Genomic DNA, 18,543 nt, shown 5'->3' on the forward strand with positions numbered 1-18,543 from the left:
CCAAAGGGTAGGACAAGGGTCCCAGGCCTGGGCTGATCCTCCCTTGGTACCCGGGCCAAGGCCGCAGAGACGGGCTCTGGACAGCGTGGGGCCTCTGGAAGGGACACGAGGCTCCCCGTGCCAGGTCCCCTCACTCTTGCAGCTGAGGAGGCCAGGCCACCCACCTCCGGTGCCACGAAGTTGGCGGTGTAGCAAGGTGTCATGAGAAGCCCGTTCTCAGCCCGCAGCTGCTTGGCAAAGCCAAAGTCGCAGATGCGCAGGCACTCAGGGTTCCCAGACTCGTCCACATACAGGATGTTGCTGGGCTTGAGGTCCCTGTGCACAACCTGGGGGAAGAGGGCCCGGGTCAGTTCTCCATGTGGGCAGGCTGCCGGTGGCCCAGGTCCACTGCCAGGGATGGGAGAGTTAGAAGACGGGCCCAGAGAGGGGGCAGAAGGACCCAGAATCTGAGAGGGGAAGGGGCTACAAAGGGGCCTTAGTGCTGCTGGTATTGCCGACTTGAAACTTCTAGGTCAACGTCTGTGAGGCAGCTCTAACTTGACTGTCCACACGGAACTCCTCAAATCCGCCATCACACAATCTTACCTAATGGCAACTCCATCCTTCCCATTGCTTGGATTGAAATCTTAAGAGTCATTCTCAATTCCTCTTTTTTTCTCGTATTCCTCAATCAATCCATTAGCAAACTCTGCTGGCTCTACCATTAAAACACACCCAGAGCCCAAGCACTTCTCAGCCCCTCTCCTGGCAGCACGCTGATCCCAGCCACTATCATCCCTCCCCCGGGGTTACGGCAGCAACCTCCTCACTGGTCTTCCTGCTTCTGACCTCACCCCCTACAGCCTGTTCTAAACAGAGCAGCCAGAGCGATCCTATTAAATGTAAGCCAGATCGTGTCCTCTCCAAGGGTTCTGCTCTCAAGAGGAAACGTCTTTACGATGGCCTGATGGCCCCACCTCATCTCTCCCCTGCCCCCTACCCACGTTGCTTGCGCTCTCTGGTCCTCTAGCACTCTCCTCCTTGCTCAGTTGGCTTTGGCCACACCAGCCTCTTTGCTCTTCCTTCAACATGCCAAGCACACTCCTGCCTCAGAGCCTTCGCACTTGCTGTTCCCTCTTTCTGGAATACTCTTCCCTTAAGCATCGGCCTGGCTCATTCTCATTTCTTTCAGGTTTCAGCTCAAATGTCACCTTATCAGTGAGGCCTTCCCTAGACCATTCCATATAAAATAGCAATCACGGACCTGTACTCCTTAGTCTCCTCACCCTGCTTTATCTTTATCCACAGCATTTACCACCATTGGATATTTACTTAATTGTCTTCTGAACCCACCCACTGGAATGTAAGCTCCACGGGTGTTTTGCTCACTGCTGCATCCCAGCATTTGAATAGTTCCCAGCACAAGGTAGGTATTCAATAAATAACTGCTGAATGAATGGATGGATGACACTTAACTAGTGAGGCCTTAAGCAAATGACTTTCCTCTGGCCCCATTTGCTCATCTGTAACCTGAGGGGGCTGAACCACTCCACTTACTTTTCAACCACCCCCTCTCCCTTGGCATGGTTCTATTCATAGTCATTCCTCTAACTATTACCTAATTATCGACAACTCTCAGATCTCTGACACTAACCCAGAGCTTTCCTGAGTCCAGGCTCATATGGCTGCTTACCAGACGGCAACCACTGAATGTCCCATAGGCCCTCAATCCCATCACATCCCAGACTAAACTCATTCTCACCCTCCCTCTCCTCCTCCCATGAGCTCATGGTACCGCCTTGAGCACCGTCAAAGACCTTCAATGGCTCCCTACTACTTGCAAGATAAAGCCTGAAGTCCCCATCCTGGTGTGGAAGGCTCAGCTGTCCGTTCCAGCCTTTGTCCACCACATCCCTCAAGTGCCCTGAGCTCAGGCCAGTGGGGGTTCCTCCAGCCATAAGTAGCCGTATCTCTCTGTGGAACGCCGGCTCACCCCCAGCACCGAGCACAGGGACTCGCACAGAGCAAGTGCTACGTGAACGCTGTGCAATGAATGAATGAATCACCCCTCTGAAACACACAGAGACCTTGCAGGTTAGATCAGCTGAGTCTCGCAGGTTAGTTGGCTTCACGAGATGGTCCTTGCACATTCCCCGTAGAGCCAGGCCAACAGGCTCAAGGGGCAGCTGCTGCGCACTCCAGCTGACAGGCACCATACAGCAACTCGGGCCCAGGTTTCAAAAGCGGCCAAATTACCAAACCAAACCAAATCCCAAACAAGAAAACACCCGCCCTGTGGAGGCCAAATGCAGCCACTGAGTCAACAGGCTGTGGCTCGGGCAGAGTTGTGATTTCAGTCAGGAGGCAGATGGGCCAGAGTGTGAATCCTGGCTTTACCAGCAGTAGCTGTGTGGTCTTGATGTGTCACTTAACCTCTTTAGTCCTTGGTTTTCTCACCTGTAAAATGGGGCTGATGAGAGTGCTCGGCCCCCAGGGTTACGGGAAGGAGCATATGAGTTATGTACCAGGAGTATTTAGCACAGTGGCAGCTGCTGCCATAGTAACGCCAGCACTCCCTGGGGCTGAGCCCCACCATCATGCTGGTCATTAAGATGCAGTGAGTGCTTGTTAAGAAGCCCTTAAAAATCAGAAGACAAGAAGGGGAGGAAAATGAAGGGGCAGAGGCTGTCCAAAGCAGCATCCGATCACACACAAGTTAGGGGCACAGACTCTGGGGACAGCTTAGCGATGAGGCCTTTACTTAAGCTCCCAGAGCCTCAGCTCCCTCACTTATAAAACGGGCAGAATAATACTAATACTTTCTTCATAGGTTCGTTGGAACAGTTAAATGAGCTGATGTGCAAAGTGCTTAGAACCTGTCTGGCCTGTGGAAAGCGCTATGTGAAGCGGCGGCACCTCTGTCATCACCAGTACCATCGGAGGATGTGCATTAGGGCGCCTGTGACCAGCCACACACACACAAAAGGGTGAAGTTCTTCTACATGAATCATCTGGCTAAACAGAGAAGCCAAAGTGTGAAGCCCTGCTGAGTTCTCAGACAAGCTGTCCCCGGCATGCTGGGGCCCTTACAGAAACGATATGAGGGAAGCAAGAGACCCGAAAGGGCCCACGTATTAAACAAAGAACTCTTGCCAAATAGATGAAAAAGGCAGACAACCCAATTTCTTCAAACGGACAAAAGACTTGAACAGACATTCCATAAAAGAGGCTGTCCAAACGGCAATAACCCCACGAAGAGGTGCTCAACTTCCTCAGTCATCAGGAAAATGCAAATTAAAACCACTATGAGATACCATTCCTCATCTCCTAGGATGGCTGTGATTAAAAAGATGGAAAATACCAAGTGTTGGAGAGTACCAGAACTCTCACACGCTTCTGGGAGGAGTGTCAGTAGGTAAAACAACTTTGAAAAACTGGCAACATCTACTAATGATGAATATACACTGCACTATGACCCAGCAATTCCAGTTAGGTTTACACCCAGCGTTAAAATGGGCAAGTGTTCACGGAAGACAAGGGTAGGAATGTCACGGCAGCATTATTTGTCACAGTCAAAAAACTGGTAACAACTCCATGTCCATTAACGGTAGAAAGAACAGTTAAATTGTGGTCTATTCATACAGTAGAAACCACACGGCAACGAGGAGTGAACTGCAGTCACACAACATCGCAGATGAATCTGAGAGTGCTGAGTGACAGAAGTGAGATATGAAAGAGTACGTTTATATAAAATTAGAAGTTCACGGGCTTCCCTGCTGGCGCAGTGGTTGAGGGTCTGCCTGCCGATGCAGGGGACACGGGTTCGTGCCCCGGTCTGGGAGGATCCCACGTGCCACGGAGCGGCTGGGCCTGCGCGTCCCGAGCCTGCGCTCCGCAACGGGAGAGGCCACGACAGTGAGAGGCCCGCGTACCACACACACACACACACAAATTAGAAGTTCACTTAGAATGGTTATCCTTGGGGAGGGTGCAGGGACTGGAAGGGGCTCGAGGGGGTTGGGGGGAACTGGAAATCCTTCAGTTCTTGATCTGGGTGCTCAGTTACATGGGTGTATTCACTTTTTGAAGATTTATTGAATTATACATGATGATTTGTTTATGTGATATTTCAATAGGAAGGTAACGTTAAAACAAACAGGAGGTCCCAGTGGACCCTGCTCCTGGTCAGCCCCTTCCCATTCCTCGGCTGTTATGAGATTCCCAGCTTCTAGACCACAGATGCTGCCAAAGTATAATCAGCCCCGAGAATCTCCCTCCAAATACCTCCAGGAGAGCTTCCCATTTCCTCATCATCTACCCCTGGTATTTGGAAAGGGCCAGAAACTTTAGAAGCCCATAGATTCCAAAATCCCAAAGATTTTCTCTGGGCAAGAAACAATATTCTCCCATGACACCCCACCGAGCAGCTGTCTGTCCTGGAGCTCACCGCCCCTCCTGGAGGGGCTCACTCCTTTTGGAGGCAGCTCCCACTCTACAAAGCCCTCCCCTGCTCTGAGTTCAGGGGGCCCACTGGAAACGCACTGCTTCAGCTCTGTCTTCTAAGCCTTCTGTGGGTAACATGAGCTAGTACTCACGTGAGAACAAAACAGGAAAAGGAAGCACAGTTACTGTCTGACCTGACACGTTTCCATATCAGTCTGCTTGCACTGGCCTTTTCAAAAAACTAAACCACTTCAAACGTGACCATTAACAGTACACGTGGTAAGCAAACTGAAGCTCTGGTTAGGAGGTAAAGATCTTTTTCACAAAACTTTTACTTTATTTTTACAAACCCTAATGAAAGGATTGATTCAGGCCAAGGTCCCGAAAGGGTGAAACCATTGCATGAAGGGTTGGTGAGGACCTTTATGATACACCTCAGGCCCACCCACTGCCCGCCACCCATTCACGCATCCCCAGACTGTGACCACCGACACGACTGATGACTAACGGGGGCAACGAGATGTTGGCTCAGGGACGTGATGCTTTGTGAGGTACACTGTGCCTCCCATGGAGTGTTTATTGACTCCTTGATCCCAAAAAGAAGTTGAAGCTAAACCTAATTAAGACTTTGGAGCACCTTGCAGTTTACAGGAAATATAGGCAATAGAGAAACAATTAAAATGATGCCATGAGGAAGCAAACAGACACATTCAGAATGTGGGATAGGGAATTCCCTGGCGGTCCAGTAATTAGGACTCCACGCTCTCACTGGCAAGGGCCCAGTTTCGATCCCTTGTCGGGGAACTGAGATCCCGCATGCCATGCGGCACAGCCAAAAAAAAAATCAAAAAAGATTTGGTGAATCTTGGGACTTCCCTTGCAGTCCAGTGGTTAAGACTCCGCGCTTCCACTGCAGGGGGCGCAGGTTCAATCCCTGGCCAGGGAACTAAGATCCCGCATGCTGTGTGGCTCGGCCAAAAAAAAAACCCAAAAAAGATTTGGTGACTCTTAAAGGGAAATGTTTTTCCTTGTACTATTCTCTTCTTTTTTTAAAAACTTTTTATTTCATATTGGCGTATAGTTGATTAACAGTGTGTTAGCTTTGGGTGTTCAGCAAAGTGATTCAGTTATACATATACATGTATCTATTCTTTTTCAAATTCTTTTCCCATTTAGGTTTTTACATTATATTGAGCAGAGTTCCCTGTGCTATACAGTAGGTCCTTGTTGGTTATCCATTTTCAATATAGTGCTGTGTACATCCCTTGTACTATTCTTTTAACTTTTATATAGGTTTGAACTTTTTCCTCAATAAAAAGTGGGGGAAAATACTCCAGCAACAACAAAAAAGAAAGTAAGAAATTGAAAGAGGGAGAAGGAGGGAGAAGGAGAGGGAAGGAAGAAAAGAGGGAGGGAGTGGGGTAAAAATCTTGACAATTCTTGAATCTGGTTACAGGGGGTTCGTTATTCTATTCTTGTACAATTTGTATATGTTTGAAATTTTTCATACTAAAAAGTTAATGTTGGGCTTCCCTGGTGGCGCAGTGGTTGAGAGTCCGCCTGCCGATGCAGGGGACATGGGTTCGTGCCCCAGTCTAGGAAGATCCCACATGCCGCAGAGCGGCTGGGCCCGTGAGCCATGGCCACTGAGCCTGCACGTCTGGAGCCTGTGCTCCGCAACGGGAGAGGCCACAACAGTGAGAGGCCCGCGTACCGCAAAATAAACAAACAAACAAACAAACAAATAAATAAATAAATAAAAATAATAAAAAGTTAATGTTAAAAAAAAAAAAGGCATAGCAATGATCTGGTCCTATTTCCCCATAATGTTTATGTGGCCTTTTCCAGGGGCCTGCGCTGGACCATGGTGCTTCCCTGGCACAGCACCTCACTTCATGCCTCATCCAACCTGTGAAGGGGCAGCTCTTACTGTCATGAGTTTGCAGATGAGGAAATGGCTCAGAGAGGTGGGAGGTTTTCCCAACCTAACACGCAGAACTGGACACAGCCAGTCTCATTCCAGAGCCTGCGTCCTTAACCCCCATACTGCCTGACCAGAAGCACCCTAAAACATCATCTCGTCCAGAGAGAAACTCACGCTGACTCTGTTTTCAGCTTTGATACCCTATAAGGACCTTTTCTAGCTCTGCCTTGTGCAATGATAAGGACAAGTCCTACGGTTCGGACGCACACTCTTCTGTAGCACCTGCTGTGTTTCCAGCAGCATTTCCTCTTGCATCCACTTCCTCTGTCCTAACAGCCGAACCCACGGCCGGATTCACCACCCTGAAGCCTTGCAGCTCCCACAGTGATCCTGCTCGTTCCTAACTTAAAGCCTCACTCCCCATCTGTAGCTCTCCACCCAAATTCCTCAGTCAGACATTCTGGCTCCATTCTTCCTGGACTGTGTGACCCTGGGCCAGTGAGCTCACATCTCTGAGCCTCAGCCTTCTTACCTGTAAAGTGAGGCCAATAACAGCACCTACCTAACAGGGTTGTTGTGAAAATCAATTGAGATAATGTAAGGAAAGAAGTCAACCTGACGCCTGCCTAGGTCCTGAACAAATGTTCATTTTCACAATTTGGCCTCATCTCTCCCTCCCTCCCTTCCTTATGTCCATCCACTCGCCCCCTCACTCATCCCAAGTCTCCCCTCTGTCTGGCTGGTTGAAGACTGCCTGGGCCAGTCATGGTTCATACACGTTTACGGTACGACCCTTGGCCGCCCCCCACGCCCACTTGGTGCCCCCGACCCAAGACTTACCCCCTGGGAGTGCAGATACTCCACGGTCTTGCCGATGGTATGCAGGACGAAGCTGGCCTCACGCTCTGAGAAGAATTTCTGCCGTAGGATCTTATCCAGCAGCTCCCCTCCCCGCATCAGCTCTGTCACCAGGTACACGTGTTTGCCATCATCGTACACCTGCCAGAGACCTCACCATCAGGCCCCTCCCCTTGATGCCAGGCCTGGGCCCCTTGGCCACCAGCTCACCAGGACAGGAAGGAAGGAATGACATGAGGCTTGGGCGTGTGTTCTGCTCTGTGCTTCAGTCACCCTGGCAGGGCCTTCACCTATCTGGGCCCCTGGACAGGGTGCTGGCTCTGTCCTGAGGGGCAGGAAAGCTCTCAGAGACTGCCTGGGTCTGAAGTGGAGGGCACTTGGGTGCAGCCAGATCAGCAGCACTAAGGGGCCTCCCCATCCGTAAGCACAGGAGGATCAGAAGCCCAAGGAATGGCAGCCCCGAGACGGTCCTAGAGTCGAGGGCCCCGTCCCCAGCCCACTCTCGAGGACCCCCACTTACATCTTTCAGAGTGATGATGTTGGGGTGCTGCCCGTACCGCAGAAGAATCTCAATCTCTTCCGAGGGATCTCGCTTGCTCTTGTCGATGACCTGAGGAGAGGGGTGCGTGTGGTGGTGTCCGAGGGACCGACCCCAGACTCGCTTCCCGCCACAGAGCCCACGCTGCAGGGCGTGGAGTCTCAGCCGCACACCTTTCACCCATCCACAGAGCCTCAGGCACCAACTCTCCCCCACCAACGGGCCAGGGCTACGTGGCCCCCCACCTCCACCCCGCCGAGCGGCCTCGGCCGAGACAAGGTCGAGAGGCCTACCTTGACAGCATACTCCATGGTGGTAGCCTTGTGGACACAGCGCTTGCACTCGGAGTAGGAGCCCACACCGATCGTCTCTTTTACCACATAGCCGTCGCTAAAAACCAGGTTCTTTCCATGTAGTTGCTGCAGGAGACCAACAGGTAGGACTGACCCCGAGCTCTAGGATGCAGAGGTCATCCCCCCAGAACCCGAGGCCTTGGCACCGTGGAGATGGCACTGGGCAAGAGGCTGGAGGCCCGGGGTAGAATGTTGGCTGTGTGACCTCAGGCAAGAACCTGCCCCTGTCTGGGCCTGTTTTCTACACTATATGATGGGCACACTCACTCTCTCCAGGGTGCCTGGCTGCAGTCTGTGGTTAGTGGGTGCTGGAGGGGGCAGGCAATAGGCCACGAGACACATGGAGCGGTTTGAAGCTCTGAGAAGCCCAGGCAGGGCTGAGAGGGATGAAGGAGTCCTGGGCCAGGTCCCAGCTCTGCCACTTACGTGGCCTTCAGTGAGCTGCCACCCCTTTCTGGGTGACACAGCCCACCCTCAAGGGTGTCTCGAGGCTCTGAGACACTAACAGTATCAGATGCTGCTATGGTGCTGAGAGTGTGGCAGGCACTATTCCGAGCACTTTTCACCAGGTGACCCACGGCCCGTGGACGGCCCTGGTTCATGTCTGTTGTCCTCACATCCAGTCTGGTTTAACGTTTGTCCGCGACCAAGATATCCCAGGTGGATAATAAATCACATAGTCACCTTAACTTTACACACGTCAACTCACATAATCCTCGAAACAATCCTTGGAGAAAGGTTTTATCATCAACCCCATTTACAGATGAGGAAACTGAGGCACTGGGAAGGTGAATGCCCCCTCCACAGTCCCTGACCTTGGAAGCTCTGACCCAGGCAGGGAGCTCCAAAGTCTACATTTTTTTAAATTTTGTTTGTTTGTTGTTGTTGTTGTCGCTGTCGTTTTGCGGCCACACGGTGCAGCACGCAGGATTCTAGTTCCCCGACCAGGGATTGAACCCACAAACCCCTGCAGTGGAAGCATGGAGTCTCAACCCCTGGACCACCAGGGAAGTTCCCGAAGTCCACCTTCTTGCCTCTCGACTCTACATTTCCTACAGAGCCGGGAAAGTGTGCAAATGGGGGACAAGTGGAAGGAGACCCGAGTGCCACGCCACCCACCCCCGTCAGGACCAGCCACTCCCCAGCAGCACCACCCTGGGCACTCCCTGGCATTTACCCAGGCCCTGCAATGTCCTGGCTGTGTCAGGAACCTCATAACCGTGCTGTTACCCCTGTTTTACAAATGGGGAAACTGAGGCTCAAGGAGGCTGGAGGCCCAATGGGCTCCACAGTGGCGTCAGGGTTTGAACCCAAACCTATCCAAGTCCAGAGCCTGTGTTCTCAGCCGTCTGCCTTGTGGCTTCTAGGTGGAAAAGGACAACCGAGCAGCAGCCTCCTGCCCCTCACCTGTACCACCGAGTGCAGGGGCGCCTGCGTGGCCCGAGGCTTGCCGTCGTCCTCCATCAGGCCAGTGGCCACGAAGCTGAAGCCACGGAACAGCTGATGGGCACCAGCGCTGGGGGGGATGCCTGGGGAGTCTGCAGGGGCAGGAGAGGGATGTGAGCCAGAGGAGGTACCCTTGACCTGAGGCAGCCCAGCAAAGTGGGCCACAGGGGCTTCCAGGCCTGCCTCAGCAGCTGGTCGTTGTGGCAGCCTGGGCAGGGCCCCTCATCCCCGGCCTCAGCCCATCTGCCCATGTGTGTTTAGACCAGCCCAGCCCTTACACACAAGGAACAGAAAGACCCTCACCTCCGCCACCCGCCCAGGCCAAGGCACTTTATCCCTTTCTGGAGGCCTCCCTGCCTCTGATCTGCCCCTTCAGGTCCATCTTCTGCGCAGCAGCCAGAGGGATAGTTCCAACCACAAGTCTACCCCCTGCCTGTACCCTTCAAATGCTCCCCTCTGCCCTCAGGAAAGCCCAGCTCCTCAGCCTGGCAATAAGGTGCTTGTGAGCTTAGCCTCCTCTCTCCCGATTCCACAGCTCAGCCACGCCAAGCTTCTCAGGTCCTTAAGGAAGACTCCGAGCCCCTGCACATGCTGTTCCTGCTAACTACAATCCACTCCTCGTCCGTCCTTTGAGGCTCAGCTTACACACTGTCCTCTGAGAAACCTGGCCTCATGCCGCTCCTCCAGGCCCTCGCCTCATTAAGCTGCACTTGTCGTGCTGCCCAGAGCTGTCCTCATGTCTCTTCCCCCACTACAGCCTGAGCCATATGAAGGCAGGGCCTGGGTCTGTCCTGTTCACCATCAATGCTCCCATGGCTGGCACACAGTAGGGACTTGGTACGTATTTGTCAGATCAACAAATAAAGATGGGACAGACTGCTTGGAGAAGTGCTAAGCTCCCTGACATCAGAGATGTGCAAGCCACAGTGAGAAAAGCACCCCCTCTGCTAAACCTGCCCCTCCAGGAGACCTTCCAGAACGAACACTCTTCCCCAATATCTAGCCAAAATGTTAGGATTTACCAAGTTCCCTCCCAGAAGCTCCCTACTTGGCTTCTAGCAGTAACCCCAGAGACTGAGAGGGTCTATGGCTGAGCCCACGTTTCAGATGAGTCACTGAAGCCCAGTGGTCAGAGTAGCCAAAGCCGATTCCCACGCTTGCCCCTGACCTGTGGGCACTGTCACCTCTGTTGCCAGACCGTCTCCACCTCACGTGTTTGCCGGGTCAGATACTTCAGCCCTGACGTGAGTGTGAGCCTGATGCGTCTGGTCTTCCCAGTGGGCTGAAGATGCCTGGGGCAGGAGTCCCGACTTCTCTATTGTGGCCTGAAGGCCACCCCCACCACCTCACCCAGGCACAAAGAGGCCCACAGAATCCCGGAGTGGGACGACCAGGCAGAATGAGATGGAGACATCCACCTGTCTGCCCACACACCTGGGCCTGCCGCAGCCCTGAACACCCCTGTGCCCCAAGAGGCCCCTGACTCCCTGCTTCCCTCCTGTACCAGTCCAAGACAAACCGGACAAAGGGCGCACCCTTGGGCGTGCGGGATGTGAACTCAGTGTCAAAGTAGAAGGTGTCATCGGGTTGTGCCACAGCCGGCTTGAAGGGTGGCTTGATCTCGCGCCGGTACAGCTTCTGCAAGGCGGGGCGGGCACAGTGGTCACCTTGGCACCTCCACAGCCTGCCAGCGGCCCCGTGCAGGAGTCAATGGCCTGGACAGAGCACAGGCTATGCAGACAGGGCATGACCGCTTGCCCTTGGGAGGCGAGCCCATGCCTCCAAGGCCATGGTGTCACCTCTGCTTCTTATGGGAGGCCCTAGGCAGTAGAAGCCCCCTCCGACCACAGCTGAATCCCTGACTGGGGCTCTGGGGTGGACAGACACACTCACATTCCAGTCAATGGTGGAGTAGAAGACATGCCGCTTGATTTCCTCTGCCCCATCAGGGCCGGAGCCTGAAAGAGCCCAGACGAGAGGTCTGCCTTGGGACGCTCCAACCCGCAGACCCCCGCCCTGTCCTCCGAGCAGCCTCGCCTCACTGCGGCCTGGGACCAGTGGCTGGGCTCACGCCACCCCAAATCCATCCAGCCATCACCCCGAGGCCTCCTGCCCACTCAGCACTTTCCACTGTCTGGAGCCCCTCTATGAACAGGCTCCAATGTACTGACGGGAGAAGGAAAGCCCAGAGAGGAGAGGCCAGGCAACGCGCCCAAGGCCAAAGTCAGGACAGGCCGAACCTGCTCCCAGATCTGCAGGGGGCCCCCACCTCCCTCCCAGCTCAGGCCTCATCTCTGCTGCTCTTATCCCATTGCCCTCGTCAGCCACCAGACAGGCTCTCACTCCATTCAAGCCCAGGGACCTGGACGGGACCTTACAAAGCTGGTCATGATCCAGGTGAACCCAGGAGCCAAGGAGTCAACACATACTGAGCAGCTGCTACAGACACATTCGCTGACTTCACTTAATCAACAGAGCTTGAGATCATTGTCCTCCATGGAGACGAGGACCTAGGGCTCTGGGGGGAGAAGTCAACTGCCTTGGGTCACTTCGCTCACAAATGGTACTCACTCGATCAACAAATATTTGTGGAGGGACCACTGTGTACCGAGGCAGTGGGGTCCCGTCATGGGGCTGGGACTGGGGCCTGAGCCTCTGACGCCTGAGCTCGTGCTCCTTGCGTGCGGGGCCTCTGTCCTCATCCCCAGGGGGAGTACAGATGACTCAGTTCCTGCCTTCCCCCTACACACAGGTCACCCCACTGCCCCAAACGCCACACATGGAGCCAGAAAGCAGGGTGGCCAGAGGCATTGTCTCCCCACACAAAGGACAACGGCCCCTTTCAGCCCCAGATGTGGCCCCGTGGCCTAGGCCGCAGCTGTACCCCGCTCCCCTCCCCTGAGCTGGGGCTGCTTACCGAGCCGGTTGGCAGGATTCCGCTTGAACAGGGACCGCAGGAGGCTCTGGGCTTCCGTGCTCAGAAACTGGGGCATGCCTAGCTTTGCCCTGAAATGGCCCCCGGGTCTCGTCAGGGCTGAGCTCTGCCCCAGAGGCCCCGTCTCACCTCCCACCTCTGTCCACGTCTAGTTTCCTGCTCAGTCCAGACAAGCCATCCTCAAACTCCCCTCCCAATGACTCAGGGATTCCCCTCCCACAGGCCCCTGTGGATGAAAAGGGAACCCTAGAAAGCACAATGCTCAACCCAGAGGAGCGTCTCATTAATGGGGAATCTGAGGCAGGTGCAGGGTGTTACTCTGGCCCCCAAACTGGGGCCAGGCATGGAGGAGACCCTGAGGTGTCAGAGAGGGGCTGAAGCTTACTTCAGAATCAGGGTCATGGTCTCCTTCCGGTCCTTCCCCTGGAAGGGCAGGGAGCCCGTCAGCATCTCAAACTGCAGAGGACAAGGGTCTGTTCAGGCTCTGGTCCCATCTCCCATGCCCCCCACCTCCTCCCACCCCAGCCACTCAGCTCCAGGCCTAGGAGTTCCGCCTGGATCAAGAACTGCATCTGCCCCTCCCCACTCTGTCAGTCAGACCACGAGGAACAGTGCTAGGGGTCCAAAGCTGGGGAGACGCCCAGCACAGGGCTGGGGGCTGAGCCTGGAATCCTTCCAAGGAAGGAAACTGCAGCTGGGTGGAGGGTGAGGCCAGCTTAGCTGTGAGACGACAAGAGGAGAGCCTTAGAGACCATCAACCACCCCCTTACACAGATGGGGAAACTGAGGCCCAGGGCCTGGGCACTCACCATCAGCACCCCATAGGACCACCAGTCTGCACTGTGGGTGTGGCCCTGGCGGTTGACGACCTCGGGGGCCATGTACTCCACTGTCCCACAGAAGGAATAGGCCTTCTTCTCGTGGTCAATGGCCTCCTTGCTCAAGCCGAAGTCTGTGGCAAGGAGGGCAAGAAGACACATCTTCAGGACCCCCTGCCTTCCTCGCTGCCATTCCCTGCACACCTATCCCTCCTGCCCAGAGGCCTGAGGGCATCACCCCCATCACACTCAGGAGGAAGCTGAGGCCCAGGGAGGTTAGGTGACCTGTACAAGGTTACACAGTGGGGAGCTGGGATTCAAACCCAGGCCCTTCCAGGTCTGGGGCCTGGGCTTTTGACCGCTTCCAAGCGCCTGGCACAGCCTCTCAGAAAAAGCGGATCCCCTGGCACTCAGCCCAGGCCCGTCAAGAGCCCATCCTGCCCTCCCCTGAAACAGAAGAGGTCAGGTGCCCTCCACTCACCAGTGAGTTTGATGTGGCCTTCCTCATCCAGAAGGATGCTGCAATGGAGAGATGGGAGTCAGGGCGCCCCAGCTGTGGGCCCTCGGTGGGTTCAGGGGACACCATGGGGCCTGCGGGGATCGGGTCCAGCCCAGAGAAGGTGATCCACCCAGGGCCGCTCATCTGATGAATGGGCAGGTGGAGTGGGTGTCGGTGGTGCCCTGTAGGTGTGTTGCCTACCTTCTTGCTAATTCTTGAAACAACTGTGTGAGGCAGGTATTTTTATGGCCCCATTTTAACAATGGGGAAGCTAAGGCTCAGGGAGGTTAAATAACTCCCCCGGTTACAGAGCTAGTAGGTGGTAGAGACAAGATTTGAATTCGGGTCTGCCTGACTCTAAAGCCACATCTCATTCCACCTCAGCACCTGCCCCTGGCTCCCAAGTTACCACTTGAGGATATTCAGATGTTAAGGAAAATTCTAGAAAGGGCCATATCAAGGAATGACCTTCAATGGTGGCATCTCAGATGTCACACTGGATTAGCAAAAAAAGTAGGCAACACCCAGGCACAGAGGTACCTGGCCCTTGGTAATGGCATTACTAGAGATCAGGCAGCCTCTCGGGTGAGCCTGCTGCCTCCACCACTCTGCTCCACCCACCCATTCATGGGGCAGCCCATCAGGCTGGCTCCGTACCCCAGCAGGCTGGTTCTGTCCTAGAAGAGGCCCCAGGGCCTGCCTCTGTACACCCTAGGGAGGCCGGGCGCGGCTGGGCCTTCACTCACTTCTCAGGCTTCAGGTCTCTGTAGATGATGCCCAGGCTGTGCAGGTGGTCCAGGCCCAAAGCCAGCTCGGCCAGGTAGAATTTCACATCCTCCTCCGTGAACATAACCTGCAACAGGCGGGAGAGGGCTTCAGCTGGGATCACTTCTTCCTCAGGAGCTGGGTCACTGGGCAGTCAGTAGCTTCCCAGTCCTCGTAGAGATTCCAGTGCCATACACCCTTCTCTGTATGAAGGGGTCCGAAGAATAAAATGACTAGCGTCCAAGTCACTCACGGTAGCACTGAAATGCAAACAGCGAAAGGCTGGAAACAACCCAAGGGTCAAGCAGTGGACTAGAATAAACTCTCTCCCCCACATAACGGAGTGCTGTGCAGCCATAAACTAGAACGAGGATTCCTCCATGCTCTGATATGGTCCATCTCCAAGATACACTGTTGTGAAAAGAGCAAGATAAAGAACGGTACCTACAGAACAGTACTTTGTATGTAAGAAAGCAGGAATCAGGATTCAGAACACACAACGAATTGGTTTGTATTTCCAAAGAAATGTGGGAAGCTTAGATAAAAACCAATAAAATGTTTATCTGTGGGGGGGTGGTAGAGGGGGCTGGAGTGGGAGGAAGACTTCTCAATGAATATTTTTCTTTTCAATCATGTATTATCTATTTAAACGTTAAAATAACATTTTAAAAATTTAAAAAGTTTGGTTCTCTTCTAAAGTTTAAGTTGTATTAATGGCCCCGTTTTTATATTTGGCTCAAATTCTTTTTTTTTTCCCAAATAAATTTATTTATTTATTTTTGGCTGCGTTGGGTCTTTGTTGCTGCATGCAGGCTTTCTCTAAATGTGGCGAGCGGGGGCTACTCTTCGTTGCATTGCATGGGCTTATTGCGGTGGCTTCTCTTGTCACAGAGCACGGGCTCTAGGCGCACGGGCTTCAATAGTTGTGGCATGTGGGCTCAGTAGTTGTGGCTCGCGGGCTCTAGAGCACAGGTTCAGTAGTTGTGGCGCCCAGGCTTAGTTGCTCCATGGCATGTGGGATCTTCCCAGACCAGCGCTCAAACCCGTGTCCCCTGCATTGGCAGGCGGATTTTTAACCACTGCGCCACCAGGGAAGTCCTCAAATTCTTTTATGTGAGTTCAAAATCCTTTTGGTTAACGGGACATAATGTTAAAGCATCTAGCTTTCTAGGTGGATTTGGGCTTCTCTGCATCCTTCATAGCCCTGCGCAGAGAAGCCCTGAAAGAATGGAGGTGAAAGAGGTGAGAGCCACCCTTAGCTTCTGGAATCAGGGCAGCATCAGATCCAGAGCCTGATTCTCCTCAGACCATCTTGGGGGAAACTCTCAGAGGCTTTGCCAGGGAATGGGCTCTGTCCCAGGGTGGGTCGGGGACTGCTGGGCAGGTCTGGGGAGTCTCAGGTTGAGGTCTCACTGCCGTGCCAGCTCCATCCTGGTGCCCTGGCAGTGGGGTGTCAGCTCACCTCTTTAGAGAGCCGTGTGAAGAGGTCTCCGCCACGCAGGAAGTCCAGAATAAGGTAGAGCTTGCCCTCAGTCTGGAAGGCTGGGGAGACGGGAAAAGGCCATGGTGGAACCAGCTGGGCCCTGGGCCCTGCCCCTCTGATCCCAGCTTCCTTAGCCTGCTGGGTGGCAGACAGGGCAACATACAGGGAAGGCAACAGCCCACCAGCAAGGGCAAAGGCTGGCAGGTAGGGTAGGAGCTCAAGTAGGGTCTGCGGTCTCACCATAGTGCAGCTTCACCACAAACGGATGGTTTACATCAGCCAGGATGTCTCTCTCCATCTTGGTCCGAACGCGGTCACGCACTGGTCAGAGGAAGAAGGCGGTTACCAAGGGTCTGGCCACCCAACACAGCGACGCCCAGCCCTGGCTAAGAAGGACTCTCTTTTCTACTTGTTCCTCACATCTCTCGGCAGTGCCCAGGGCTGGCCCTTGGCCCTGCCCATCTCTCTAGCCCTGTCTCTTGCCATGCCCCAAGGAGGCCATTCAATCCAGCCAGTCTAAGCATCCTGTTCCTTGTGTGCCCTTGGCCTCTGCCCCCGTGGCTCCCCCTGGGATGCCTTCATCAGCCCCCTCTCCATCTGGCATAAAAGTCCCTAATTCCAGTCTAGGGCAGATTCTCTGGGCCTGAAATTCAGACTCATGGGTCTCAGCAGACATCCCACAAACACTTTTTTTTTTTTTTTTTTTTGCGGTCCGTGGGCCTCTCACTGTTGTGGCCTCTCCCATTGTGGAGCACAGACTCCAATGCGCAGGCTCAGCGGCCATGGCTCACGGGCCCAGCCGCGCCGCGGCATGTGGGATCCTCCCGGACCGGGGCACGAACCCGTGTCCCCTGCATCGGCAGGTGGACTCTCAACCACTGCGCCACCAGGGAAGCCCCCCTTTTTTTTTTTAAGGAGTAAAAGTCCCGGGACTTCCCTGGCGTTCCAGTGGTTAAGAATCCGCCTGCCAATGCAGGGGGCACGGGTTCAAGCCCTGGTCCGGGAAGATCCCACATGCCATGGAACAACTAAGCCCGTGCACCACAACTACTGAGCCTGTGCTCTAGAGTCCTCAAGCCACAACTACTGAGTCCACACGTCGCAACTACTGAAGCCCACGCGCCTAGAGCCCGTGCTCTGCAACAAGAGAAGCCACTGCAATGAGAAGCCCGTGCACCACAATGAAGAGCAGCCCCCGCTCGCCGCAACTAGAGAAAGCCCGCGCGAGCAACAAAGACCCAACACAGCGAAAAATAAATAAATAAAATAAATAAATTAAAAAAAAAAAAAGGCTACTCCCATGTGAGCCCACACCCTTTGAGGCTACAACCCACGCTCTCCCGGGCTCCCTGGTCACAGTACCAACTGCACCGCGCTGCATAGTCTGCTCAGCCTCTCCTGCCCCAGCCTGGGAGCCCTTTGCAGCATTCTCCTCCTCCCACCATCCCTCCTAGGGAAGGACTCCCATCCCTACCAGGATGGCCTTGGGGCACCACAGCTGCATCACCCCACAGACAGCCCTTTGTGGCTCCATGACCCCAAGGCCAATACCTCCTATTATCCGCCGCCCCCCAGCCCAGATGGGCCCCGCTTCACTTGGTCAGTGGCCACACTGGTTCCCAGGCTGGTCAAAGAGACACTACCGGGCCCAAAGCCCACTTCCAACCACCCTCACGCCCTCTGCAGGTCCAGGGATTCTAGACCTGGGCTCAGCTCCCTTCTCTGAGCCCATCCATCTCTGCGGCCTTGCCTTGACCCACCCTCTCCTACCCACCCAGCTGCCTCCTTTCCCGGGTTCCCTCCTCTCCTCTCACGCCCTTCTCCACCCCGAGACGTCTCCCGCTGACTCTCCTAACATTGCAAAGCAGCTCTGCTGACAGCACAAGGCCCCCCCGCAAACACAGTGCACTCACCCCCTGCCTCCTTCCAGGCACCTTCAGCCACAGTCAGCACTTGGCTTAAGGGGAGCAGGAAGGGGTGGGGTTAATCCCCGGAAGTCTGTGCTTCTGAATGGACCCTGTCTTTGCTATCAGCTGAGGTGGGGGATAAGGAGCGGCTGAGAATAGGCCTGTTTCTCTACCTTCAGACCAGGTACTCCTGGTGACAGAGCTATCTCCTGCATCAGACCCAAGGCCCTTGAGAGCTGGGCTGTCTCCTTCCATCTGTGTCCAGCCTGGGCTCCGCACGGGGAGGTACCCCCCACTCACCTTTCAGTGTCGCCTTCTTTAGTACCTTCATGGCATACAGGTGCCCACTGTCAGGCCGGGTGACCTTCCGCACCAGGAAGACCTGAGAAGGCAGCGGGGGGGAAACCAGGGGAGGAGCTGGGCAGGGGTCGAACACATCAGCTCCCACACGCTCCAGGTCCCAGGCTGACCTCCAACTTCCCTAAGCACCAAGTTGACCTTGTGTCCCCACTGGGTACCACGGTGACCTCTCTCCTCCTCCTCTTAGACCCATCAACCTTTGCCCTCTGATCTTTTAAGCTCCCAGGTGACCCTC

General features: G+C 54.5%; 1 protein-coding gene across 2 annotated transcripts in view; it reads right to left on the minus strand.

Annotated features, from left to right (window-relative positions):
• RPS6KA1 (ribosomal protein S6 kinase A1) overlaps positions 1-18,543 on the minus strand; it is a 36,066-nt gene that overhangs the window by 2,858 nt on the left and 14,665 nt on the right. For both annotated transcript variants that reach the window (XM_082833701.1, XM_082833700.1), the window contains 15 exons: positions 18,249-18,330; positions 16,282-16,362; positions 16,021-16,100; positions 14,540-14,646; positions 13,776-13,813; positions 13,286-13,428; positions 12,862-12,932; positions 12,459-12,547; positions 11,435-11,499; positions 11,077-11,179; positions 9,503-9,633; positions 8,036-8,161; positions 7,725-7,814; positions 7,187-7,345; positions 165-326 (listed from right to left, as the gene is read on the minus strand). In XM_082833701.1, coding sequence (XP_082689827.1) covers positions 165-326; positions 7,187-7,345; positions 7,725-7,814; positions 8,036-8,161; positions 9,503-9,633; positions 11,077-11,179; positions 11,435-11,499; positions 12,459-12,547; positions 12,862-12,932; positions 13,286-13,428; positions 13,776-13,813; positions 14,540-14,646; positions 16,021-16,100; positions 16,282-16,362; positions 18,249-18,330 — 1,527 coding nt within the window. The remainder of the gene's footprint in view (positions 1-164; positions 327-7,186; positions 7,346-7,724; positions 7,815-8,035; positions 8,162-9,502; positions 9,634-11,076; positions 11,180-11,434; positions 11,500-12,458; positions 12,548-12,861; positions 12,933-13,285; positions 13,429-13,775; positions 13,814-14,539; positions 14,647-16,020; positions 16,101-16,281; positions 16,363-18,248; positions 18,331-18,543) is intronic.

This window comes from Leucopleurus acutus (genome assembly GCF_964270905.1).
Source record: "Leucopleurus acutus genome assembly, chromosome: 2".
Lineage (NCBI taxonomy): Eukaryota > Metazoa > Chordata > Mammalia > Artiodactyla > Delphinidae > Leucopleurus > Leucopleurus acutus.